This window comes from Antechinus flavipes, chromosome 2 (genome assembly GCF_016432865.1).
Source record: "Antechinus flavipes isolate AdamAnt ecotype Samford, QLD, Australia chromosome 2, AdamAnt_v2, whole genome shotgun sequence".
NCBI classification, from domain to species: domain Eukaryota; kingdom Metazoa; phylum Chordata; class Mammalia; order Dasyuromorphia; family Dasyuridae; genus Antechinus; species Antechinus flavipes.
Window position 1 is genome coordinate 410,955,613 of NC_067399.1, and position 27,268 is coordinate 410,982,880.

At 36.0% G+C, this 27,268-nt stretch overlaps 1 protein-coding gene across 1 annotated transcript in view; it reads right to left on the bottom strand.

Annotated features, from left to right (window-relative positions):
* ATP10B (ATPase phospholipid transporting 10B (putative)) overlaps nucleotides 1–27,268 on the bottom strand; it is a 313,742-nt gene that overhangs the window by 140,299 nt on the left and 146,175 nt on the right. Inside the window, exons 3-5 of the mRNA XM_051978841.1 lie at nucleotides 12,151–12,275; nucleotides 6,677–6,970; nucleotides 4,784–4,978 (exon numbers count right to left, since the gene is read on the bottom strand). Of these exons, the coding sequence (XP_051834801.1) occupies nucleotides 4,784–4,978; nucleotides 6,677–6,951 (470 nt within the window). The 5' untranslated portion in view covers nucleotides 6,952–6,970; nucleotides 12,151–12,275. The remainder of the gene's footprint in view (nucleotides 1–4,783; nucleotides 4,979–6,676; nucleotides 6,971–12,150; nucleotides 12,276–27,268) is intronic.

Genomic DNA, 27,268 nt, shown 5'->3' on the forward strand with positions numbered 1-27,268 from the left:
GTGCTGTTTTTCCGTTTTGAAAACATCTGTATTGCTGAAAATATCATGCTAAAAAATTTGGGAGCAAGTTCACAGCCTTTCTTCACTCCATGATGACTAGATAGGCACAAGGGCATTGTCTGTTATCCATAATCCTTGAAAGCATGTCATAATGAATCTGTTATACAATATTGATGAACTCCTCTGGGAATCCACATTTTTCTATGATCTTCTCTAGGCCCCCATGGCTGACAATATGAAAGGCTTTAGTTAGATCAATCAGTGTTATATACAGACCTGTGTTTTGCTTCCAGCATTTCTTTTTGAGTTGTCAAGTAGCAAACATGACAGCAATTGTTCCTTAATCCCTTTCTGATGTCAAGCTGGCTGTTGAGTAGGTGACCATCTTTCAGGTGAAGGTGCTCTGGCAAGAATCTTGCCAGTAATGACTAAGAGAACAACCTTACCTTCCTCCTCTTACCCCAGGTCTGGTAGTGGAATTTCCTTTTATTTTAATAGAGATGGACAATGTAGTCATCCTTGATTTTTTCGGGGAAAACTCCCTTTCGCCATCTGACTTGGAAGATTTCTGTCAGTTTTTGTGTTAGCAGTGTAACCCCCCTTGACTTGTAGATCTTTTCTGGAATGGAATCGAGTGCCACATGAGATGAGCCTAATGACATTCAAAACCTTCTTCAGTTGCAAGTAAATGGTCAATGGCTTCAGTATCAGTTGTTGATGGGTCTATTAAGAACACGATAGATTTGTTTAAGCCATCTCTTCTGAGTCACATCAATATGTTGTATATTACAGGTATTTGCAATTTGTTGAACAAATAAATGAATCCATGATGCTTAATATATAAGTCCCTAACTCATCTATAGAATGAAACTATCAGAGTGGAATAAGCTTTTATGGAGCATTCCATTATCTGGAGGGCATCTTCATTAGAGAAACATCCCACTGCCATTTATGATGAATCCAGAATGTCTTATTTACTACTTTTTAAGGAGCTAGCTTCCATTAGAGTGGGCTTTAATTTTTTGCCTGAGTATTTCATTAATTCTGACAGTTTCTTGGCCAGTTTTGCATGATCTTTTTTGACTACAGTCATACCCATGCCAGGTAAGTGTAATATTGGGGCATATTCTTTTTAAAAAAAAATTTCTGGCTATGCCTTTGTTAGATGCTGGATTGAGAAAGCCTTCTTCACATGCACATTGCAAGGAATGAGTGGTTTTCCAAATACCTGGATTTCTTGACAAGTTTCTCTCCTTAGTAGGGTATTCTAATATCTAGCCTAACTTTTCCATGTTGTTATTTCTCAGCTATTTGTGAAACACTTTGCCAAATACTGGGCTTAGTGCTAGGGCTAAAAAACCCTAATTTTTTATTTTAATTAAAAAAAAAACCTAATTACTATGAAACTAAATACTAATTGCAAGGAGATTATATTATTATGTTGAAGATAGTCCAGAATGAAATACTGGAAGCCAAATATTCACTAAGGTAGATAATAAAATAGTGAGCTGAATACATGGATCAAGGACTAATTTTTGGTAAAATAAAATTGAAAAAGTTTCTTTATACAATATCTGTTGTAACCTTTAGACCCCAAATACCTCCATATGACTCATATATTCTGGTAGAATGTAAGTCCCTTAAGGCAAGAACAGTCTTGCTTTTCTATTTATACTCACTAATACATAGCACAATACCTGATACATAGAAGAGACTTAATAAATAATCATTGAACAAGATTTAGTGTTATAAGGGACCATAGGCCCATTTAATTGAAACTTTCATTTTACAGAAGAGGATATAGGAGGTAAGATAGGGTACTTAATTTCATATAGGATCATATAAATAATGATGCAGCTAATAATATTCTCTTTTCACTCCCTACTTTTTCCTTAAAGAACATCTAAAATTTCCTTCCAGTTCTAAATCCAATGATCCTATTGGATTTATCCTATTATTTGCTATCCTATTATTGATTTGATATCCTATCCTATTATTTGGTTTTAGAAAAGGATCCAGTAAATTTATTCACAAGACAATAGACTTGAAGCCCTGAATCTTTGGATTTTTTGTGCCTATCAGTTATTCTATTCTCCTGACATTACATAGTTATCAAGACATGGTAAATAGGGTTAATTCTTGTTAATCTGCCAATCAACTATATCTGGATTGTGAAATATATGCATAAAATAATAATAAAAACCATCAGCATCTCTTTGGCATCTAACTCTAGGGTGACCGTGAAAGCCCCATCCCTCAATGCTAATACTTATAATAAATTCTGCCTCTTATGGCCAGGGATCTGGGGAACAGATGCCCAAGCAGATGGCCCTTGTTTCCCCACTGTGTTTTCCTGGGAAAGTAAGGGCATAACACAATTTTTATACATCACTTGGAAGATCTTTTCTAAAGCTCCTCACTCATTCACTCTTGGATATTTCTAAGTTTGTCTGAGGCATTTCTGATGGCTCTAAAGATATTATTATATATACACACATATATGCTTACATATCTCTATATTTATATACATCTACATATAACTATGAAATTATTATCAAGGTCATCAGGGTTTAAACATAAGAAAAAAATCACTTTGGGTACACCTGTCTCTCTCTCCTATTTTTTCCTTTCACCTTAGTTTATAACCAGGTATAATGGAATTATAAATGAAAATTTAATGTAAATTATTTAAAGAGGACAAGTTACAAAAGGAAGATGGGGAAGATAGCCACCGTTTACCTCCATGCTGGTTGGTGGATATTATGGACTGACAGTATGTGTATGTATATACATATATGCATATATATAATATATATGTGTGTGTGTGTGTGTGTGTATACATATAGATCAGTACCGGTATATGTAAAATGATAGCATATGTATATTGTGTATGTATACATACATATATATGTAGCTACATAAACATATATGTTTATACATACACACATATTTGTATATGTAAGGTCTTTTATGTAAGACCAAATGGCAGAGTAATATCTTTCCTCTTCTACTGGCTGCCTAGTTGAGTTATTGTTTTGGTCCTGGTCACTGAAGCAGCATGGATTCTGGGACAATCATCCTAATTCATCCCATAATAGGAATGGCATGCTTCATACTGTAGATGTCAGTAAATGTCTTAAAAATCCCTTATGATTTTATTTTTCACTCATCTCACATTGTTGGATAAATCAAACGAGAGCACAGTGGACTAGGCACAGAATGTTAGCGCTAGAAGGATTCTTGGAGATCATGTAGCCCAACTTCTTCATTAAAAAAAATTTTGAAGTAAATTTTTATTGATATCTTTTAGTTTTTATGCTACTTATTTCCCCTATTTTCTTATTCTTTACTTTTTCCCTCCCAAACAGCTATCCCATATAGCAAATAATTTTTAAAAGAAAAAATAAGAAAAGGAAGGAGAGGGAAGAAAATCAGCAAAAACCGATCAATACATTAAAAAAAGTGATATTCCACATCCACGGATCAAACACTTCAAAGGAGGGAAGTGAGGGCATGTTTTGAGATCTCTTCATAGAGACCATGCATTATTCTTTTAAATTTTGCAACATTTATTTTTAATTGTTTTATAATAAAAACTCCTTCATTTTTAGCAATACTTATTAGTTGTATAAATGATGGAGAAGTCATTTAACCTTTAAGTGCCTCAGTTTCCTTCTTTGTACAATGGCAATAATAATGGTTGTATTATCTATCCCACTTGTATTTTGTAAACTTTAAAGTGCAATATAAAAACAAGAGACAGTGCACAATACAAAGTGGACAGGATTTGAAATCAGAGTTTCTGGATTCAAATTTCACAGCTCTACAACTTACCAGCTATGTGACTTGGGTAATTTACTTAATCTTTCTGGGTTTCAGCTTCCTCATGTATAAAAATTGGCATCATAATACTAGCACAGTTTATTTTATAGGTTTGTTATAAGGAAAGTGTTTAGTAAATCTTTTTTTTTTTCCACTGAGGTAATTGGGGTTAAGTGACTTGCCCAGGGTCACACAGCTAGGAAGTGTTAAATGTCTGAGGCCAGATTTGAACTCAAGACCTCCTGACTTCAAGGATGGTGCTCTATCCACTGCACCACCTAGCTGTCCCCATGTTTAGTAAATCTTAGGGAGCATAAATATTATAATTATTATTCCTTCCCAGCTTCCCATTTTCAAAAGATAGAATAGGGATGCCATTGTGATTTTGTTGGTATACAGAACCCCCTGGGAGGAAGCTTTCTTTACCAGTGGAGGTAAGCACTTTTTTTTTTCAATTTAGAGAATTAGAAAGTTTAGAGGAGCATTTAGAGGTTAAATGATTTGCCCTTCAGGTTCACATAGGTAATATGGGTCAGAAGTAGACCTTGAACCTATCTTGCAGATACTAAAGATGAATTCCTAATCACTACACCATGTTTCTTTTCAATTTTCAGGCACTTAATAATAAATAAGGATACTCTAACTCCATTTCCAATACCTACTATACAGTAAGCACTTAATAAATGCTTGTTGATCGAGTCTTACATTGCTAATTAAATGTCTTGGTACTAGGGTAGAGAGTCAAAATGGTGTAAGGAAAGAACAGTGCTTCAAACATTATCTTCATGTCAGTTAGTTGTTCTTAAGTTTAGAAGAGGGTCATTGCATTAACTAATTTCTCAGTTGTACATAAGAAAGTTGCAACACAAAAGGGAGACCAGTTTCTTGATGTCACAACCAAATAAGGTCATGCAGACTTGTGTTGAGAGAGAATAAAATAGACAGTTATCATTTCTCTTACTTTTCATATATTTGAATATTGGAGGAGTTGATCTCTCGGTCAAATCTATATTTCTCATAGTCCTCCACACCATCTTTCACCATGATGATCAGCAGCACAACAGCCAAAGGTAACATGGTAATTTCTCTTTGGAAAACTTCTAGAGATGGCATCCAGTTCAGAATCACCAGGAAAAGGAAATAGAGATTAGCCCACCTGTTAAGAGGCAAAGAGGTACTGGAATTCAAATCAGGGTTCAAAGACAAAACAAAAGGAAATTAAAAAACAACCACAATCAAACAGTACTCAGGGAGCAAAATACATTTTCTGGTTTTCTCTTATACTCTTGACTATATCAGCAAATATGATATTTTCATATTAATTATTAGCTAATATTTATGAGGATATGGAATCTTTGAGATTAAGTAAACTTTTCGTGAATATATAGCTAGTTAAGGTTGGGTGACAGGATTGAAATTCAGATTTCCTAGTTTTATGTCTTGTGCCCTTACGTAAAATAGTTAGGGATTGGAAGATTTTAGGGATAAAGGAGAACTTTGAAGCAGGTTTTCTTAACCATTTTTGTGTCATGGTTTCTTTTTGACAGTTTGGTAAAGCCTTCAAATATCTTCTCGCATTGATGTTCTTAATGCTTAAAATACAATGCCTAACATTATAAGGAAAACCAATTAAATTGACATATTTGAGTCATCAAAATATTTTTTTAAAACTATGTTCATGAACCCTGGTTATTCCTGATTTAGAGTATTACCTGGCATTTGCAAATTGTATTATATTTTTCAAAGAGCTTTCACGAAAATTTTTTAATTTAAAAAATCTTGTCAGGTAGATGAGAAAGGCAATTTATTGCACATTTCTTGAACGAGAAAGTGGAAGCTCAGAGGTTAAAAACAGACTGGGTGAAACATGTCTTAACAGCTGTTCATGTTAAAGAGCCCAGTGAGTTTTGGCTGAATACAAACTTTTAGATGACCACAATGTTAACAAGAGCCAAAAATGTAATGTGGTTGCTCAAAGAGCTAATTCATTGGCAGACTTTATAATATTCAGATGAAGGGATCTAATAATCCCACTCATATGTTGTATTGGTCACATCATATTTAAAATGTTGATTATTCTTTGAGGCACCATTGAAAGAATGACATGGGTAAGCTGGAATGGGCTGATGGGAGAGAGAAAAGTATCATGGGTATTTTCAAATACTTAAAGTATTGGCTAGTGGAAGAGAGATTAGAATCATTCTGTGACTCTTTGGAGGGCAGAACTATGAAAGAGTTACAGAAAAGCAGAGTTCAGACTTTGCAAATACTTAAATACCCAATAATGGAATGGGTTAGCTTGTAAAATAATGATTTCTCATCACTGATAGCACTTAAAATAATGGCAGAGGAGCACTTACTGGGGATGTTGTTTGAAGGATATCTATTTGGGGTTGCAGACCAACAGATTAGACTTGATTATGGTTTAGCTCTCTTTCGATTCTAGACTCTATTTTAATTCTTTTGCCTGAAGTTACGTGATTTGTTAATGGTAGAAATGAGATTAATAATCATGACTTCTGATTCCTAATCTCATCAAATCTATCCTTTAAACTCTTCTAAAACTGAGTAGAATCTATTGCACTTTAAATTCATATAATAGAAATTTCATCTGGCCCAGTGTTGTACTGCCTTTTATTGTTACAGAATTCCTTTTTGTGTCTATCTAAAGTCCTTCTTAATTCAACTTTGTCATAAAACATATCTCTGTCAATCATGAAAATCACCTATATGTCCTTGAGCGAGACTTATCTCTGGATCTCATCTGTAAAATGAAGGTACCAGATCACATAACTTCCAGGTCTAGGTTTCTGATTCTCTGAGCTTATATTATTTAATATCAGCAATGGTATACCTGTGAAACTGTTCAAAGAGGTTTCTGGGTAGAAAGTTGAATGGGGTATATTTGGTGGTGTGGATCCTGTTGCCAGAGTAAAACTTGGAAACTTTTGCCCAGTCTTGGTGAAATATCTTGTTGTTAGGAAAAACGATCCGTTGTTGACTCAGATCGTAGCTCCGTTTCTCTTTAGCCACAGACAATAGAGGGGTGGATTCTGAAGGACTCTGGGAGAAGTCATCCTTAACTCGTTCTTGCCAGCGATACCAAGAAGAATCCACTGACAGCGCCATCTTGACTGGTAGGTTAAGGCTGAAAGAGGAATACACCATAAGGATTGAATCAGAAGGCCCTTAGGATATTCAGATGGTTTTATATTTAACAAAATAAAAGCAATAGTTTGGACCCTTTGGAATGTGAGAAATAATTCATTTGGACCCCTAGTCTATTGCACTTAGTATTAATCAATTTGATAGAATCATACCATAGGATTAGATATAAGGCATCAGAGCTGTAAGCTATAGATTCCAAGTTCATGTGCTTAATAATAGGGGTAACTAGAATCCTTCCACCCTTGGTTTTCTTTGTCAGAGTGACCAAATCTAGCATGATGAAGGTGACTCAACTACATGGTAAGTATATATTTTATAAAATATTTTTGTATTTCTAGACCAATCTTTCTAAATATTACAATGTCAACTGTGGGAAAGATGCCCATGCAGGCAGGTCTCAGGCAGATAGAAAAATACTGCTTTGCTTCATATTTGAGGAAGATAGTCTCCTGTCCCTTCAGTTGGGGAAGTTCTCAGAAGGAATAGTCAATAAGATGTGTCCTCAGCAAGCTAGACAAATTGTCTTGGTGGAAGTTTCTCTAAAGAAATGTTGCTCTTGGTTGTGTGACCCCACACAAGAGAGATGGGGTCAGACATAATGGGGAAAATGCACCTTACAGGATCCCATTTAGGAAAAGAGTAGATTCCTTATCAGGGAGCTAACTAAAAGAGCTATTAATCAGTATAAAATTAGTTTAAAAAATACAAAAGATTTAGGGCCTCGCTTTGGCAAAAGCATGGAAGTTTTGATTACTAAATAATAGTATTTTATTGAACAATTTCTCTAAATCAGCATACAACAAATGAACTATTGATATTTCAAAATTCTCTGTGATTATTCTTTGGCACAAAGTCTAGAGGAATGGAATTTTTAACTAGTTCTTTTATCTATTAAGGACTAATATTAGGGAATTGTTCTAAATACATAATATACTTGAAATGGAGGAGCCCAATTGGCAAATTAGATTAAAACAATTTGTATTGTTACTAAATTACACATTTTAAAGTAAGATTCTAAATGCATTAACATAATTGGGAAATAGATGAATTACCCTAGGCTAACAATAGGACCCCAGTCACAAAAAGGTTATAAGTTCTATACTTAATAGAGGAGACAGTAAGATCTTGACTTTAAAAATCTCCTAGAGAAAAACTTAGAAGTTCAGGTTTGACTTAAGGTTGTATTGTATTCCATGTTCTTTGTGTGTCTCTTTTATAAATGATGAAACCAAGTGTAGGAATAATGGCTTCTTTGCTTCAGATAGAGAGACCTCACATAAATTAGGAAAATCTTTGAGAGAATGAGAAATATATGTCTGTTTTGTCTGTGCCTTGTACTAACCCATAGACAATTAATTTTTACTTATGCCTTTTTTTTGTGTGTGTGATCAAACAAAAGAAACAGGCTACAAAAAATAAGCTTTCCAAAAAAGCTTTAAAAAGGACAAATCTCTTTTTTTCCTCTGTTTCCAACACTGACCATATTGAACATTAATGGAATGAAAGACAGCTGCAGCAATTAATTGAAAACTAAGATACAAAAAAAATGATTGGAAACCAAATTTGTGAAAAAAGAACAATCAAATTTCTTTCATTTCTAAATTATAATCTGGATGTCTTTATAAAGTATTTTAATGAGCTCATGGGGGACCAAAAATCTTTGTAGAGTTGATGAAAATTACAAGATCTGTTATTCTTTAAAAGGGACTTTTAAAATAACTAGAGATTGATTTAAAGCTGAAGTTTGCATTCAATCTTATAGATTCAGGAGAGATTCAGTGAAATAGGAATTCATGATGAGTTAAATAATTTCATAACTCAGAATTTAAAAAGGAAACACATTTGCTAAGCTTAGAGAAACTTTAGCTAGCCAATTTCTAAGTCTAAAGTTTTGATGTTTGAATCCATGCATTAATTTTAATTTTAGTGTAAAAAGGTATACTTAAAAATGATCTTAAAGTTGGGATCTTAAAGTTTATCACAAAAAGGAATTTTTATTATTAGAAAGCAGAATAAGGACATTTTAGACCATCTTCAGAAAAAGATAAAAGTAGATAAAATTGTAATTCATTTATTCTTCTGTTGTTTACTGGTTTTATACAACCAACCTAAGAACACCAAGCAAATCCTGATTTGGGATCTCAGACTGAAGTCATTCCCAAAGTGTTAACAGAAAAAGAAAATCTGATTTAAAATTAGAAAGCAACAAAAGGTAAGTAAAATTTAATGATAATACTTCAGTTTAAGTAAATTGTTTAGGTTTAGGTTAATTAGAAATATAGTAAATATAGAAATATTGTAAAACTAAAAATTGATTAGCTGGTGAAGATATGTACAAGTTGTATAATAAAGCTATAGTAAGTTAAGGAAAGAATTATTGAAGATAGAATTAAACAAGAATATATATACATATATATAATATATAGAAATAAAATAAGTTCATGTACACCTAATAGAAGTACTCAGATTAGAAAATATCAAATTTAATTGAGTATAGGGCTTATAAAGATATAAAATATTAAAGTTTTGAAAGGAAAAAACGAAACTTGCAAATTATTTTTTTAAAAATTTGGTGATTTAAAAGAAAATAAAGAAAAAGTTACACATAAACTCTTTAGAAAAGTACAATATCATCTAGTTTTCCAGTAGAAACAAGTCCTATTACATTCCTAAGCCATAGTTGGACTTTGGCCAATCTCCTTGGACATTGCCAAAAAAGCTGTATAAATGCTAACTTTGAGGAGATAAATGATTTCTTCTCTAAAATCATCTTGTTAAAATCTGTGACACCCTTGCTAAAGTGACAAATTTTCAGCTGGTTTTAGGAAATAGTTGTAACAAGATTATGTAGTTAGTTATATATGCCAAATATTAAATTTGGGTTTAGAATTCTTTTAGGTTTTTCAGTTGTTTTGTGAATTTTTGAAATTCTCTGGTTTAATGACTTTCACTTGTATTTGTGCTATTAAGGTTGGAGCTGTCTGCCAATACCTTACTTTGTTATTGTATTAGCAAATTAGAATTGTATTAAGATTTATTTTGTCAGATTTTTTTTTAACAAAGAAGGGGATCTCTGCAAATGACCTAAACTGGAGAAGGAAATACACTGGAAGCTTCTGTGAAGCCCTCCTCCTTCCAGTATTTCTAAGAGGAATGATCTCCAGAGAATCACAGAACTACATCAGAGGTTTAGCATCACCATAATTGTGTAGCTGTCAAAATCGCCTGAATCATTTTTCATAAACTCAAAGCATTTCCAGAATCCATGTGTAGGACAAACAATGCTTTCACAACTGTCCTTGAGCAAATGTTCTATAATTCCCTGATTTTCCTATCTTGTAGGGTATGTTTTACTAAGAGGTATTAGTCCTTCATGATTCTTTGTTAGTGAGGATATCACCTCAGGCATATGTTGTTACATTTAATATCTTATGAGTAATTGTTTAATTAAGTAGAACATAATCAATATGTTATAGATTGTGACCATTTCTTTCTTTTCAAATGTCACTTTTGTGCTTCAAAAAGGGGATTGCCCCCTTCTGGCTTTGTGTTGTCCATGAAGGTCTGCCCTCTATGTATTCAGATTGTAATGATCCAAAGCAAGACTAGTGTCTTTCTGTGGATCGAAGATGAAGAATATGAGAAATAATTATTTTGGACCCCTTCTCTATTCCAATTAATATTATTCAATCTGATAGAATCATATCAAAATTCTGTATGTAAGACCCCAGAGCTCGGAGCTGCATATTCCAAGTTTTCTTGCTTAATTATAGAAAATTAGCTAGAGGCACTTCATCCTTGTTGTTCCATTCTAGCATGGTAGAGATAACTCAACCACATAGAAAGTTCTCCAATATATTTTTGTACTTCCAGATCAATTTCTTGTCCAGTAGGAGCAAGTGACCATCTTATGACCACTTAGGTCACTGGTTGTGATGATTTTTACCATTTCCTCCTGCCTAACCTAAGGAGAAGTCTTTCCATCTTGTATGGAGATATTCCTTGCTTTATCCAACTTGTGACCCTGCTGACATAGTATTTTGTTTATTTTGGTTTAGGTATCACATGTCAACCAATGGGATTATTCCACATTGGTATAACTGTTCTTGAATATCTGGATATCTAACTCTATAAAAATAGGATCCTGGAAGGAGGAAGCATTTCAGATCACAAGGAAGATTTGAGGTTCACTTAATTAGAGGGGACCATGGATCCTTTAGTAAGTGCTATTAGCAAGAGTTCTACTAGAGTCTTTTTCATTGTGGGAAGGGGACAATTTTAATTCCTACAGAAAAACAAGTGGATCATGAATGAGGAAGCATGGCTTCTAGTTCTTGCTCTGAGATTAATGAATACAGTGTATGATGGATGGATAATGAATGACTTCACCTCTCAGTATCTGCTTCCTTTCTGTAAAATGAAGATAATAATATTTTCCCTCAAACCATCCAACTCAGTGATTTAGAGATTGTGTTTCTATAGGCCCCCTTTAAAAATGAAATGCTACTTGAGAAAGGTAGACTAGCATAAGCTACAATCAATGAACAAGTTTGCATAGAGCATATGTCAGATACAAATTAAGGGAAATTTTGATGGGATGAGGAGTTAAGGTTGAGGGAGCATGGGATATTTGTGAGCAGAACTGACCCAGATGGGTACTTTGATAGGAGGTCCTAGGTAGTCATAATGGGGAAAGGAAGAGAAGGACAGAGTATATGAGAAGGTTTCTGAGGGCAAATCTTCAAAGCTTTACAATTTTGCCTAGGGCTGGTCCTGCCTATAAATTAAGGAGTAAATGGGTTCAAAATGTCAACGGGGTTATTCTTCATGAGCAAGAATTCTATGTTCTCAAGTTCTATTTATCTTCATTGTATTTGAACTTACAGAAAAAAAATCTAATGTGGGGGATTTCTAAGAAATGAGATGAAAGTTTTCTACTAAGAAAGTATAGAAAAATGCTTTTGTGTCATCTGCCTCAGGCAGAAAGAACTGTATTTAGCCACAGGGGAGGACACACAAAGCAGATGATAATTGGCCACAGTTATTAATTTTAACTATAGGCTCACAGTATGATACGATCTACATGAACTAGCCATGTGACCATAGTTCCTGTCCTCTAGGTTGTAGAAAGCTTATAGTCAGACTTTATATGTGACTCACATAGCTTGAAGTTCTTCCTGCAGGTATTTCCACAGTTTTATATGATGCTGTCTCCCCCTTCCCCTCTTCCTCCTTTTCCTCTTCTTTTTCCTTCTTTTTTCAGTTATTTTGAACTTGTATTAATACTGTAAATATAACAAAAATACAATCTCAAGACAAAAAAAAGCATAGGGAAGATTCTAACACTTAGAATAAAGCATATTATAACAGCCTTTTATAAGGTATGTTTTTATTATGTGGGTCACTTGAGTCATACCCAGTACCAGGCAAAAAATACTGATGTACCTAACATTAAAGAATGTACAGGAAATGACATTCTATCCTGCAAAGAAAGTTTGATGTCTTTTATAGTGAAAAAAAAATGACATCTATTTTACATAAAAAACAATAGCTCTACAAGTTTGTGCTCAATTTTATCACTTTCTTTGGTATTCTTTGTCTTTGTTGCTTTGTTCTCAGGGTCACCATCCTGCTAGCTAACACCACCTCCCTCAGTTTTTTCTTCCTCTGACTGCTGGGCTAAGGAGTGGGGTCTGAAACTCCTAATGCCTTTCTTTACAGAGGGCACAGACTGGGCTTTTCTGTCTCATCCTATCCACCTCTGCTGTTCTACCTAGTTTCAACTCCACTGAACAAAGCACACCATTTTTTGAAAGCTATTGTCCCCCTCCATTAGATTGTAAATTGTCGAGGGCTGAAACTCTTGAGTTGGTGCACTGAGGTGCGACAACTGAGCACTTAAGTCTAATTACCGATTGGACAATTCTGTATAAGCATATACTTGGGAAATGGCCCTTCCCACTATCCTGTGCTGGCTCAATAATTGGTGTATACAGAGAATTGTAGGAGGAATTAGGGGGTGGAATAAGACTAGCCAGGGTCACTCTGGGCGGGAGACAAAGAAGGAAGGTTGTGGAGATTCTGCTTTCTTCCAATTCAATCCTGCCTCTAAAGACCAAGAATAAAGACAAAGGATTTTTGCTTATCCCGATTCTGGCTGATTCTAAGCTATCCAGATAGGTAACGATCTTTACAATAAACTCTTTAACAAAAGACTGCCTTTCTTTTTATTAATTGTTCCCTTAGCACTTAGCACAGGGCCTGGCATAGTAGGCACTTAAATATTTATTGGATTGTCTGAGGCCACAAGCCTCAGAGGTAAGATTTGAATTTGGGTCCTCTGATTCCAGAGCCAGTGCTAGTTCCACCAGGTTGTACCTTCTAGCTAATTTCTGTCAGGTACAGACTAAGTGCTCTGATGGCAGGGACCAGGGACCTTATTTTTCTCAGGCATGTTTCCTCAGAGAGACTGAGACAGATCTGCTTATGGTAGGAGTTTATGATCATTTGGAAGCCTTTGGCTAACTCAGAAACTGAAGCCCTATTTCATAAATGGAACACAATGGCCTGTGTTTCCAAGACAGGAAGCCTCTTCTTAAAGGGGCTCATTTAGTTGGAAAGAAAAATGTCTTGTCAGGGAAACTGAACAGTAAAACAGGGATCCTGGAATTTATGGAATGGGGATTATCATTGGTTTGGGTTTTTGGAGTTGGGGGTCAGGGATGGTTTGTCTAAAGCAAGGTACTATACTATATGACCCCTTGAGGTACCTCCAAGCTTCATGTTACTCTGATTTTATTCTTTGATGTGACATCAAACATTAACACTGAACTTATCCATTCACCTACCTATCATCACTAATTAAATTTCAGATTGCCTTGGGCTTGAAGTTGCAGTAATTGGGCACCAATTATTTTCACAGGCATCATCTCTCATTTCATTTCATTTATTTTTTTTCCCTGAGACATTGACACATTTAGGCTAGCTTGCTGGGTTAATTACAGTTCTTTTTCCTTTTCTTTTTTTTTTTTTTGACTTAAAATTCTGAATTTCAGGCATTTTCTTTCCTGTCCTGAATACTTCTTAGAATGGATGTCTATTTCATCCTTTTCTTTTTTCAACTATTCCTAACAAACAGTAATTTGTTAATTCTCCTCTGCCTTGGCTGTCTTGTTTGTGCTCAACAGGATCAGAGGAATTCTGGACTTGTATTCTTAAGGAGTAGTTTATCATCTATTAGCCTTTAAATAGCATTGTGGATTAAGGATGATGGAGGGCTGTATTGGGGAAAGATAGAGGAATAACTTCAGGAGTACCAGATAATGGCTAACATTTATAAACACTTTAAGATTTGCCAAGCACTTTATATCTATTAAATCACTTGATCTTCACTACAACTATGAGATATTATTCTCATGTTATAGATGTGAAAACTGAGTCTGAGAGAAGTTAAGTAACTTGTTTGGATTTGCAGAGCTAGTAAGTGTTTTGAGACTGGATTTACCATGCATCTTTCTGATTTTAAGTCCAATGCGCTAGCCATCTCCCTCTTACAAAAATCACAAATTGAAGTAGGGGAATTTAAATAATTTTTCCTTCTCCTAATCCTATTGCTCCTCTATCCCCTTTTACCCCCTCTCTCCCCCATCCTATTTAGAAACAGAAGTCTCTTCTGGAGAATTCTCAGCTTTCACTGAGTTACAGTGTTATTGTTTACCGTAATTTCTGGGACCATTTTCCCTTTTTCTGTCCCTCCCTAACTCCCAATGAAAGAGTCACCTCTCAGGAATGAGGTTCCTGTCAGTTTCTGGATCTATGTGCTCCACAGCTGTCTATGTTGATATAAGCCTCCTTCCACCCTGAACCACCCACAGATGCCCTGAGGAACAAATAAAGAGCAGGTGGATTTCTCAACTCTAAATACCAGTGTGTAAGTGGAAAAATATGCCCCAGTTTGGCTGGTTCACAGAGTAACCTGATGGATATGTGGAAAAAGCATATGTGTACATATATATACAATCTCTGGTTTTATCTCTTTCTTTGTCTCTCTGTCTCTGTTTTTCCTTCTTTATCTGTCTTTCTCCCTCTCCCTTCCTCCTTCCCTCCCTCCTTCTGCCTCTGCCTCTGTGCCTCTGTTTCTGTGTCTACGTCTGTCTCTGTCTCTTTCTAGTTCAGGTTCTCTCTCTCTCTCTCTCTCTCTCTCTCTCTCTCTCTCTCTCTCTCTCTCTCTGTGTGTGTGTGTGTGTGTGTGTGGTGTGTCTTTTTCTTTGTGTGTTGGTTTATTTGTTCACTTTGAAAGTGCTGATAATCTCAAGTACTAATACGAGTACTAGAAAGTATTAGAAGATTTGATAGGGGGAGAAAAAAAAAACAAAGACAGGCAATTTAAAAATAAAATATTATATATTCTCTTGTCAACAGGATTCAATGTTATAGGTCCTCACTGTTGCAAAGCAATTGTTTAATTTATCTCTTAATTACTCCCTAATGTATTTCCTATAGGGGCTGTTTCAGATTTTTTTCATTCTCCTGAAGTCCTCCCTCCCCTACAATCTCCCCTAACCAGTTTTCCTCCTTGCCTTTTTTTTTTTTGGAAACTATCTCACTTTTTATTTTGTTGAGGAAAATAAAACCACCAGACACAAACTCTAGCAAATGCCATCAAATATGTCCCAAATCCTTGTTGTATCTTCACTCACCCACTCTTCTTTCAAGCTCTGGGGCTGAGGTGGCCTATTTTCTGCCAATGCTATCTATCTTCTTCATCTCTGACCTTGATTGATCTCAATCTCTCAACTATCTTACAGAACCTAGGTCCATAGATAATCTATTCTCTCTTGCATCTTCAGTCTCTTTTCTTCCACTGGTTTCCTCCCACTTTTGCCTCTAAACTTTCAGCTCAGTGTTCTTTTCACTATACCAAGGCTTCTTAATTTGGGGATATCTCAAGGGTCAGTAGGCATATTTCAAGAGTTTTAATAACTTGAATGAGAAAATGTTATATCTTTCAGTGTAACAGCTTTCCTTTGTAATCCTATTTTATGCATTTAAAAGCATTATTCTGAGAAGTCTGAAATCTTTACCGACTGACAGAGGGGTCCATGAAACAGAAAAGTTAAGAATCCCCACTCTTTACTCTGTTGCTTTTAGCCTCAGAATTCTAAACAACTCTTCATTGCAGAAGCTCTCCTGAGAAAGGCAGACTGATTCCAAGCTGGCTCCCCTGCATTTGTATTTGTATAGAAGCACTCACCTGACAGTCCACATCTTTGGTCACAAATGAAACATTTACAGTTACTTCAAAAACTAGTTTTCAAACTATGCAAATGGTGAAATAATGGGACCATCCTTATGCAGTAAGACAAATTTAAAAACCTTTTCTCCAACCTTCTATTCCCTCCAAGTTCTACTCTCATTTTACCCCTTCCTTTTCACTGCTAAACTTCTTAAAAGAATAGACAACAATGCTTGCTTCTACTCCAGCAAACATTGTTGTCTATTCTTTTAATTTGTTTTATTGCATAAGAATAGTCCCATTAAATGCTAAATTTTAGTTCAAAGTTAGAAAAATGAACTTGTGACTTTTTCTCATCAAAGATCCTCAAATCTATCCTGGTCGGGGGAGGTCTCTAAAAGGTCCATTACTGTGCCTAACACATTTGTACCAGTCCCATGATTTCATTAGGATTGGGCATCATTCACCAAAGTAGGTATTAGTGGTCACCCTATTGCTGCTTGATCCCAAAAGGTATGTGATCAACTAATCAGAGAATAGGAAGCTCATTTATATGGAGCTTGTCTACAATATACTCCCAAAAACCAATCCTGAGGCTTGCCTCCAACACTTGCACCTTCCCATTCTATCCCCTTCTGCTGCTGTGTAAGCTTCCATTTATCACTTTCTGAGCTAGGAGTTGGTCCCTTAGGACCATGATATAATTCCACAGTGACAACTCATAGTAAGAGCTTTATTCAAATGTCATTGAGAAAACTTTCAGAATAACTATCAGGGGATTCTCAAATTAAAAAATTTGAAAACCATTGGCACCCAGAATAACCAATGATGGGAGTCTGCAAATTATAGTTTGAAGAATTGCTTGGGAATGCTAGGAAGTTGCTTGATTTGTTTAGGGTCACACTGAAATGTGTGTTAGGATTTGAACTCAGGGCTTCTTGACTCTGTGGCCATATCTTAATCCATTATACTTTTCTGCCTGCTTGGCACATAGTAGATACTTTGTTTGTTGACAAACTGAATATAAAGGATACTTGTGGTTCCAGGGAGTGTTAAGTAGCTCTTACTGGCTCCAGAAAGCTGATAGATTGTTAGTGGGAACATTATCTCAGAAATTCACATACAGTACAAATCAGGGCTTGACTTTTTGGATTTCCTACACTTAAGAAAATGATGGGGGCATCTGATTAGTTAAGAATCAATAATGAATTTAATTTTCATTAACATTTATTATTTAATCTTCATTATTAATATTTATTAATATTATTAACATTTGTTAGTAATGGAGATTAAAATTTAAAGTGTGCCACGTGTACATTTTTATTAAACATTTAACAGCACCTGCTTGGCTTGCAGTTGGTGTATTTGAAGTTGCTGAAAATGTGTAGCAGAAATAATCTGGGGTGAACAGTCATTTCTGCGAGGTAAGTGCCTCTGTACAAATACAGCTGCAGTAGAACCAGCAGGAGACTGTAATGCTGGAGAAACTGAGGCAAGATAGAGATTAGAGAGTTTTAATATCTTATTTATTGGAGAGCTTAATTGATTGACTGGACAGGACTCTTGTCTCAAAATATCCAGTGGTGAATGTGAGATTTCCAGGTTGTTGTTGTTGTTGTTGTTGTTTTTTTAATAGGACTTTAGTAAGAAGAGAAACAAAGGCAGGAAGCAAAGAGTGGGAAGTTTCAGGACCACAAATTTGATTCTAGCAGGATGGGGGAAAAACTATAAATTCTTACTAGGAAGCCAGAGTCAGGATGTCTGAACCAATGGAAGATGTCAATTAGGTATGTGAGATAATCTTATCTTTTGGAATGTTTAGAATGGGTAGTACAGCCCTAATGGACAGGAAAAAGGTGGGAGCTGCATACTAACTCAGGGCAATGGAGATATAAATCAGGGAAACTAATGCAGGGAAACTGAGGTAGAACAGTTCAAGGAGACTGTGGCATAATATTCCACACTCTCTCTTTTGAATATTCAAATCATGAATCACCTTTCCCCGGATATCCAGGAAGTCTTAGAACCATAATCTTGACCAACCCTATGTAAAGCAAATAAACCAAAATAAAACTAGAAAAAATGCAAGGACTCATATGACAAGAGGAAGTCTCTCCCTGATAACCCCAGAGTTAACAGCAGTACAAAGGCTGTTGCAAGCACGTCAGGTCCTCTGCAATTCTGGAGCACCATCTCAGCCAGAGAATCCAGTTTGAGATGGACAACTCACTGTGAGTTAGGTAGTCTGCAGTCATTTGTGCACGACTTCTGCTCAAAGGCTCAACTGCCATTCAGAGGAGCAACCCTCTCCAGGAGAGAAGGGTGAGGCTTGGAGTAGTTCCACCTGTCCCCTCCCAGAGGAACAGACAGGGCTGCAGAAAGGATCAGATTTCTGAGCAGAGCTATGAGAACATGCACAGTTAGACCATCAAGGCAGGCAAACCCTGAACTTTTACAAGGTCCTTTGAGAATGCTGAAATGCTAATTAAGGAACTGGGGTAGCAGGATGGAGAAACAGATCAGAGAGACTGTCAGTCCCAAGACAGGTGTCTGGTTTCTGGTTGTTTCTAAAAAACAATCCCCAAAACTGAGTGTGCCAGGGCAATTCTAACAGAATAAGGGGTTCCTAGGCTAAAGCACAATAAAAATGGAAAAAAAAAAAAAAAGACTGTTTAAAAGACTTCCAAATTCAATCTGAATTAGTGAGAGAGGGGTGGGACAGAAGTGCCTAAAGCAAAGTGAACAGGAGCTAGGGGTTCCCATTCTTTCAAGTATTTTGAGAAAAATATACAAGTTTTCTCAGTGTTCTATCTCTTCCTCCTCTTTTTGTTTCCACACAAATAACCATTCCTACATGTAAATCCCAAGAGTGAATCAAAATTCATATACATAACAGACTAGTACAGTAAGTTTCCTAAAAATCCCTCAAATATAACAGCACTAGTTACACAGTTCTAACAAATCTCATCCCAAATCTTAAACACCCAATCAGGATTTAACAGTCATTCATCAACCATTCCCCAGTTCCCCCATATCAGTTCAAAGTACACTAGAAGCAGGGTCCATGGTCTCATTCAAAAACTGCTTCAGGCTGAGAAATGGTAGGAAGTTTTCATTCCATGTAGGAGGGTGGGTGTGGTGTGGTGTGCTGACAATCAAAGCTGATCTAGTTCCCAGAAGCACGTCAATATCTGTAATTTGACCAATATCTAGAACAACAAAAAAACAAATCTAACAAATAAAAGGTGAGAACAGTCTGAGATAGAAAGACTTGGTTCACAAGACTGCTGCAAAATGTGAAGAGCCTGCAGTTTCCTTTGTGAAGAGATGAGTTTGTTTTACAGGACAGGCAAATAGCTATCAGCTACATTCCCAATAAACAAAACAAGCAGTTAAGTTTCACAGACCACTGTTAATTGGCCTCTTATCATTTAGAAATCTTAAAAAAAACCAAAACACAAATATCCAGTAACAGACAGATGACCAGGCTACATACTTATTTGCCTAAGGATTTAGGACATAATAATTACATATAACCAGTTTGGAAACAGCAAGGTATGACATAATTGAATAGCATTAACAGTTTCTATTGACTATTGTCTCTGATCAGTCATAGGAGGAAAAAAAAATGCAAGGACATAATTATAATGTAACATAAACAGTTAAAACTCAACTTCCAGCACATACAGGTTAAAATAGCTTTAACCCAGTTTTATCTCAACCAATTGTCCCATTAACTGTTAGAGAGTGGAGCTTTAAAACTCCCAAATAGCATTAGCTATAAGCCCAAGAAATTTTACCTCCAATAACAAATCCCATTAATCAAAGTTTCAGATAAATCATAAACAGGTATTTACCATAACCTTATATTGATATAAACAGTAAGAAATTTGTCCCAATAAGTTCACAACTTAGAACAGTTATCATATCTAAGTAGATGTTTCATAAGTGAACATTATACATACAAACCAGTTTGCTTTTAAAATACCCAATACAAAGACAAATATCCCAAATTGCATTTTGTACATAAGAGAAACATTTTCAAAAGAACAAAGAAAAAAATATTATTTCCAAAAGTCCTTTAAATAACCTCAGGATGACGCAATACAATCAATTAAAACTTATACAGAATACCCAATTCTACATAGAATGTGAAAGATTCTTAAAAATAGCAATTAAACTTTTAGAAATAATCCTACCAAAGTATGGATCACATTTATGACTATATTCCTCAAAGAAGAAAATCATTATGTATTAAGAAACAAAAATTCAGTCAATTAACCAAGCCTCTGCAGAAAATGGCTGGAACATACTTTGGGGAGCGGGGATGGAGAGGATTCCATGTGTCCACTCTTCCCCCACCCCTGCACCCCTGGACAAAAGATTCCCTCAGGTTCCCCATTCAATTTCTTTTACACAGAAATCTTTCTGTTAAAAACTTTTCTCTGTCTTTTCATACTTAATCATTCTTTCCCCCTCAGCTACATGCTTTAAACAATCTCCAATGATTTTCCTAACAAGATGCTCCATTGCTAAAGTAGCAGAAAGGGGGTGGTGATGGTGGTGAGTTGAATCTTTACCTTTGAAGACAAAGGATCCTTTCCTCTTTCTCTCTTTTTCACCTCTTCTTCCTATTCCCCAAAACCTCTCTTACTTCCTAAAATCATGCAAACCTTTAATTGCTCTTACAAATCAATTCTCCACAAATCACCTGCATTCTTCTTCCCCTTTTCCTTTAAAACCTGTAAGATTCACACTATAGTGAATAGCTCAAAACTCCACTAAACCCACATGTCCAGCAGAGCTGGATTATAAATTATAAGCATAATTTATAATAATAACAGATAACTCAATATATTTCAGAAGGTAACAAACTCTGAACCAAACTAAATCCAGGGTTTTTATAAAAGTTTTTTTTTTTTTTTCCTGCCTGAGTGTTCTTCTGATAGCAATTAGCATTTTTTATCTCTAGAGATTTATTGTCCAGCTTCTTTGACAACAATCATGTTAAATAATTTTTAATGGTCATCACTGAATAATAGAACATATAGCTGTAAATGTCTGTAGATTCCTATTCCTTCATTTTGCAGATTCATGCAAGTAGGAAGGCCAATTATTATACCCACCTGCTAAATTCTTTACTGGTTTCTAAAAAAGCAAATTAACAATATTTCATTCATTATCCAAAGATACCACAGATTTGGTCAAATCTGTTCCCTTCTCTTCTCTTTCTTCTCTCCCCCTGCTCCCCAGCTAAAAGTTTTTATATTTCTAAATTTTATTGTACTTAAAAATATAAAAGCCATTTTCAGCTTTTCAGCAATATAAAAACTAGACAGAATATTCCATTTAGCCCTCATATTTTTCCAATCCATGCCACAAATTAGTGGTACTCACATACTGAGTCAAAATCCAAGGAAAAATCTTTCTTCATACTCCTCTGAATAGTCTACACTTTGATGTTACTTTTGAGTCACACAGAATTAACTATATTACCTCAAATGATCAATAAAGCAATCCAGGATGTAGGAAGTGCAAGTTTCCTTATGTCATCAATAAGGAAACTGAGGCACAGAAAAGTTAAGTGATTTACTTATATATCATAACCAAGATTCAAATCTTGATTTCCTGGACTCCAGTGGTGTCACTTTTCCCTCTTTACCACTTGGCCTCTCTGATTTTTCAGTTTAATGAAAGGCAAAGGATCTTGGGAAGGAAGATAACACAGAAAATCTCTTTATTCACAGGAGTTTAGCTGAAAAGGACTGAGTAGGATGGTGATGAAATTTTCTCAGAATTACAGAGATGTTTATGCTGGGAAAGTACCTCTTATTCCAAAGGATCCAGGATATCCAGTATCCTGCTTTATAAATCAAATTGTTTTTGATAATTATGAGAACAGCCTGACTGATCAAGAGGGTGTCCGGCCTAGAGCATCTTGACTGACCACGGGACCATTCTAACCAGATTATCTTGACAATGAAATCATATTTCCTCATGTCAAAACTAAAAAAGTTATCAAGACCTCCAAATTAAAAGGGAAGGGTCATCGCCTCACCATCTGGCATGATATGACATATTGTGGGAAACATATTTTTCCTCACCACCTGGTGGGATGTGTCATGTTATAGAAAACATACATTATTCTCTTTGCTTTTGTGCTGAGATAGATTTCTTCAAATAGATTGTAACTCCTGAGACCCAATAGATGGGTTGAAGAAGAAGTGGGGAGGGGGAATTTGCAGTTAAGGTCTATATAATCTACTTTGCTGAAATTACAGATGCACTGCTCTGTTGACACTACCTTTGGTGTTCAGAGAGTGTTCTTTCTCGAGAAAGCTAATAAACTTTCCTTTTCACTGCACTTATCCTGAGGCTCTGAAGTTATTATTAAGAGTCTTTGTGTCTCACACAGTTCCAAGGAGACGATTGGTCTAATCTCATTATTACAGATGAGGAAAACATGGACCAGACAAGTTAACTAAACCACAGTTAAATAATATGAAATAATAATAATAACAACTAGCATTTACATGGTGCTTTAAGGGTTGAAAAGTGTTTTTTATATGTCATCTAATCTGATTCTCACACCAATCCTGTGAGGTAGGTACATTTATGATCCCCCTTTTACCAAGAAGAAAACTGAGACTGAAATAGGTTAAATGATTTATTCAAGGTCACATAGAAAATAAGCAGCAGGGTCAGATTTTGAATGTAGATATTTTGATTCCAAATCTATGTTGTTGTTGTTGCTTTTACTCTATTCAAGATGGTAATATACAGCTTAAATTCCTTTTATTTACCCCCTCTAGAGAGAAATGTATCTTTAAAGTTGTCTCTTTCTAACAGACTTCTGCTTTTGTTTACTAGCAATGTAATTAAGTTGATTCTAATTAAGCATGAATACATTGCATGCAAGAAGCTCTACAACTCTTTTCAGAACAGAAGGATAAACAAAGTGTTTTTCAAAGCCTTGAAGGACAGACTATAATAAAGAGGCAGCCATTTACATCTGGTGGCTTCAACTTTATATTTTATATTTATATTTTCATTTGAATAAACCTTGATTAAGCTTATGTTGTATGAAAGACACTGTACTAGGAACTGAAGAACTCAGACAAAAAAAAAAAATGACATTTTTTCTTTTCCCTCCAGGAGTTTACATTCTAGTAGGAGAGGTCTTGGAGGGCAGAAGTGAAACCAGTGAGTGGGAGTTGCTGAAAGGCAGTTGAGGCTTGACATCAAGGAAACCTTTTTTTTTTTTAAACAGTTGTTGCTTTTTAAAACTAGAATGCTTAAATTTGTCTCAAGGGAGGTTCCCAAATTGAGAAAGGAAGGAAACCTCAGAGATCACTTAGTCCAGTGGGATCAAACTCAAAGAAAATCACATTATTTATGTTTTATTGTACTTTTATTTATTTTGCTAAATATTTCCCAATTATGTTTTAATCTGGTTCAAGTTGTTTAATTCTTTGGATGATAGTCAATTTCTTTAGGGGGATGGAAGTCTATTCCATAAGAGGAAATAGGAGGCCCAGAGAATGTCAGTGCCTTAACTCAGATTACCCAAAACTATGTAATGTGCTAAAGGAAAAAGAGAAGTATTACTGTTCCAAGAAATTTGAGGTGGAGGGAATGACCCTAAAATTTCAAATTTAGAAGTGGATCTGAAGGGAGAGGGGAACTATTCCCTTTAAGATTACCACTCTGAGATGGTGTCTCCTTTGATCAGGATTTCCCAGGCTTCAAGGAATCCAGACAGAGCCCAAACCTTTCAGAATAAGAGAATCAACTCCCATAGAAATTCTAAATTTTCATTCAGTTGAGGAATCCTGATCTGCTTGGGGGCTGTTCCAGGCCCCACCAAGATACCCAATATAACAGGTTCCTTTAATTAAGGTCTTTGCAGATGGACCTAGGTAGCTTACTCTCAGCTGCCAGGATCATTCTGCCCACTGAGAAAGCATTCTCAGTGCCAAAATTCCATTTTCCAATAGATCTGCCACTATAGAAGCGAGTCTCTTGGCAACTGATTTCTATCCAACAATAAACTTTCATTTTGCAACTAATAATTCGGGAATGAGTGAATTCTTTCACTCTAAATCTGTGGCTGATTTAAAGGGGATTCTTAACAACTATCTTATTGCCACTAACCTCTTGACCACTAGGATTTGATCAGATCACTGTGGGTTCAGTTGCTTATAGTATACAATGAGAGCTCACACAAAACATTTCCTCATTTGGTTTTCATAACAGGCCTGTGAGATAGATAAATGTAAGTGATTTATTCTATGAATCCTATTTTAGAGATGAAGAAACTAGAGCTTGGAGATCTGACAGCTGCTAGCAAATATCAGTCTGAATTTGAACTTTTTGACTCCAAATCTTGTTATTTGTACCTTGTTCTGGAAGAGAATCATGGCACCAGGAAAGTGATGCAAGTAAACTGGATTTAAGTGAGGGAATACTGTGCAGTCACCAGCCTTACTTTCTCTTCCAGAGTCATCTGGATCCAGTGGCCAGACAGCACAGGATGACTGGAGATGGCCCAGGATGCAGTGGGAGACCTTGTTTTTTTTTTAAGCTAAGGCCTTTAACAGGTCTCAGTTTGACTGAAGTAATGTCTAATCAGTGATTAAGGCTCGGTAAGAAATGAGGCAGAGAATGGCTTCTTTTAGCTAGTCAAAAAAAAAAAATCCCAAAACTCCAAAAATACCAATCTGGGAGAGAAAGCTCCTCAGGGTTTCTGGACAAAACAGAAATAATTGCTATTTATATTCACTCTGAGCTAATCAGGGCCCAAATATTACCAAGTGGTTTGACTTGAGACCTATCCATGTTCAATGAGAGCTAGAGTGATAAGGTTTTAAGGCATTGCCTTAGCCTGTAAACCTAAGATATCTGATTAGGTTTCAGCATTCAAAATTTATATTCCTTTGCTCAGAGTATCCTATGATACTCTATATGGAAAGAGGGAGGGAAAAAGAAAGAAGAAAAAAAAGAAATTCAAGACTTTTTGGTTTTATGGCCAAAAAAACCCAATTGCTATTTATACTCACTGAACCCTCAGGGCTCAATGGCCAAGTGGGGCTTGAGCTGGGACCTATCATTGGCCATTCAATGAGAGCCAGAGTGATTTGGATTTAAGGCATGGTCCTTGAGAAAGAAGTTTAATCCTGTGATATTTTGGGAGGTTTTGGTGATGAAAAGTTAAATTAACAAGGTGGGAAAGTTGTTGTGGTAATGTGGTAATAAAGGTACCAGAAATGGTAATATGAAATAAATTTTGGGAGAGTTAATGATATGGAGCAACCATGACAATTCTTCCATCATGGTGACATAAATTTTGCCATTTACATGTAAAACAGCTCCCAGTTTTAAACCACTATGACTTGGGAAGACAGAGTCATACTGAATGAGCAAGTTGCTCTGTGGGGGGAGGAGGAGGACAGGACTTTTAAAGTCTCAGGGGAGTGGGAGGAGTGGGGTGTCAGGATCTAGAAAGTAAAGGGAGAAACCCGGAAGAATCTGGGTTATTTAAAGATATGCTAATCAAGATAGGTCCCTCCAACCTTGGGCATCTTTAAACAACCTTTGAAATATTGATTAGCATATCTTTTAGACAAGTTTGCCAGGTGAATTCCATTAGGCTCCTCCTTGTATCTCCCACTGAGCTTCCAAATTCTACCCTGGTATTCCCTCCTCCCTTGAGAAACCCCACAGTTGTATTTCTCCTATGAAAGATGTGCTCAGGATGAAGATTTTTGCTAAATCCTTTTCAGGCTAAGCTTCTATGAGGTATTCTCTCTCCCTCCTTGTAGTGTTTTCCCTTTAATGGCATCTTTCTCCTTACTATTGTTACTGTAGTCTGCTACACTTCTCTTTGCATTTAACCTGCCAGTTAATAGTATGCTTATACCTCATAGTATATTACTTCAATGGATTTTTCCAACCTCTTTTCCTTAGTAATCTTATGCTCTCCCAAATCTATTTCACATTTACCACTCTTGGTGCCTATTTTTTTCTGTGACCTCTTTTCCTAAATAAATGTCCATTTTTTGGCCATTGTGAATAAACATGCTTATTTTGAACTAGTAATTGCTACCCTTACTGACCGAGGGGAGCCCCAAAACTCTTTTTCTCTCTCTGACTTTGGGAATGAGCCATGAGGTAAAGCACTTGAAGCTCCTTGAAGGAGAAAATCTCCTTGAATCCTGCCATTGTAAAGACCTTGTCCAAGGACAAACAGCTAGGTGGGGTTAGCTGAGTCTAGAGTTGGAAATACCAATCCCATTGAATTGGAGAAACACCCATTCAATTCTAAAATATTTCTATTCAATTTCAGGTGGAGTTAATTAGCTTAAGCTGAAACTTAGTTTGTAGATTAAAAGAGCTGACTTGGAACTCCACCCACTAGCCCCCTCTAACCCCCTTTGGCTTGTAGTCAAAACTTCTATTATAAAAGAGCCAATCTAAAACCCTCTCTTTGCAGAGGAACTAAAATGCCAGGAGGATGATTTTCAGCGCTACCCTCTCTTTATCCTCACCTATTTCCCTAATGAGACTTATGTCCCTCTGTTAGGATCTTTCTACTAGAAACTTTATTTCTCTGCCAGGATTCATCTACTACTTTACTTTCTGTCTGCTCCTTGCTACTTGCTTCTGTTCATGCATGGCAAAGGCTGATTTCCCAATGCCAATAATAAATCTCTTTTTATGAGTCTAGCTGTTTCGGGTTCATAAATTCCTTTACAGAGAATCTCTGTGCTGCCAGAAGGGGATTCCCCCAAACTCCCTAGCCATGCGCTGAATCCCAAGGGGGTGTAGGAGAGCCAAATCTCTCCATTGGTTTCCTGAACCTCGTACTTGCCATTAGACATCATCATTTAATTCCCTGATCACCAGGAACCCTAATCTCATTTTGGTTCCCTGAATCTAATGTCATCATTTGGTTCCTTGACCACCTTAAATCTAGACCTTATCATATTTTGGTTCCCTGACCAAAGGGAACCCCAAAACCTAAACCTCATCATCAACTCTATG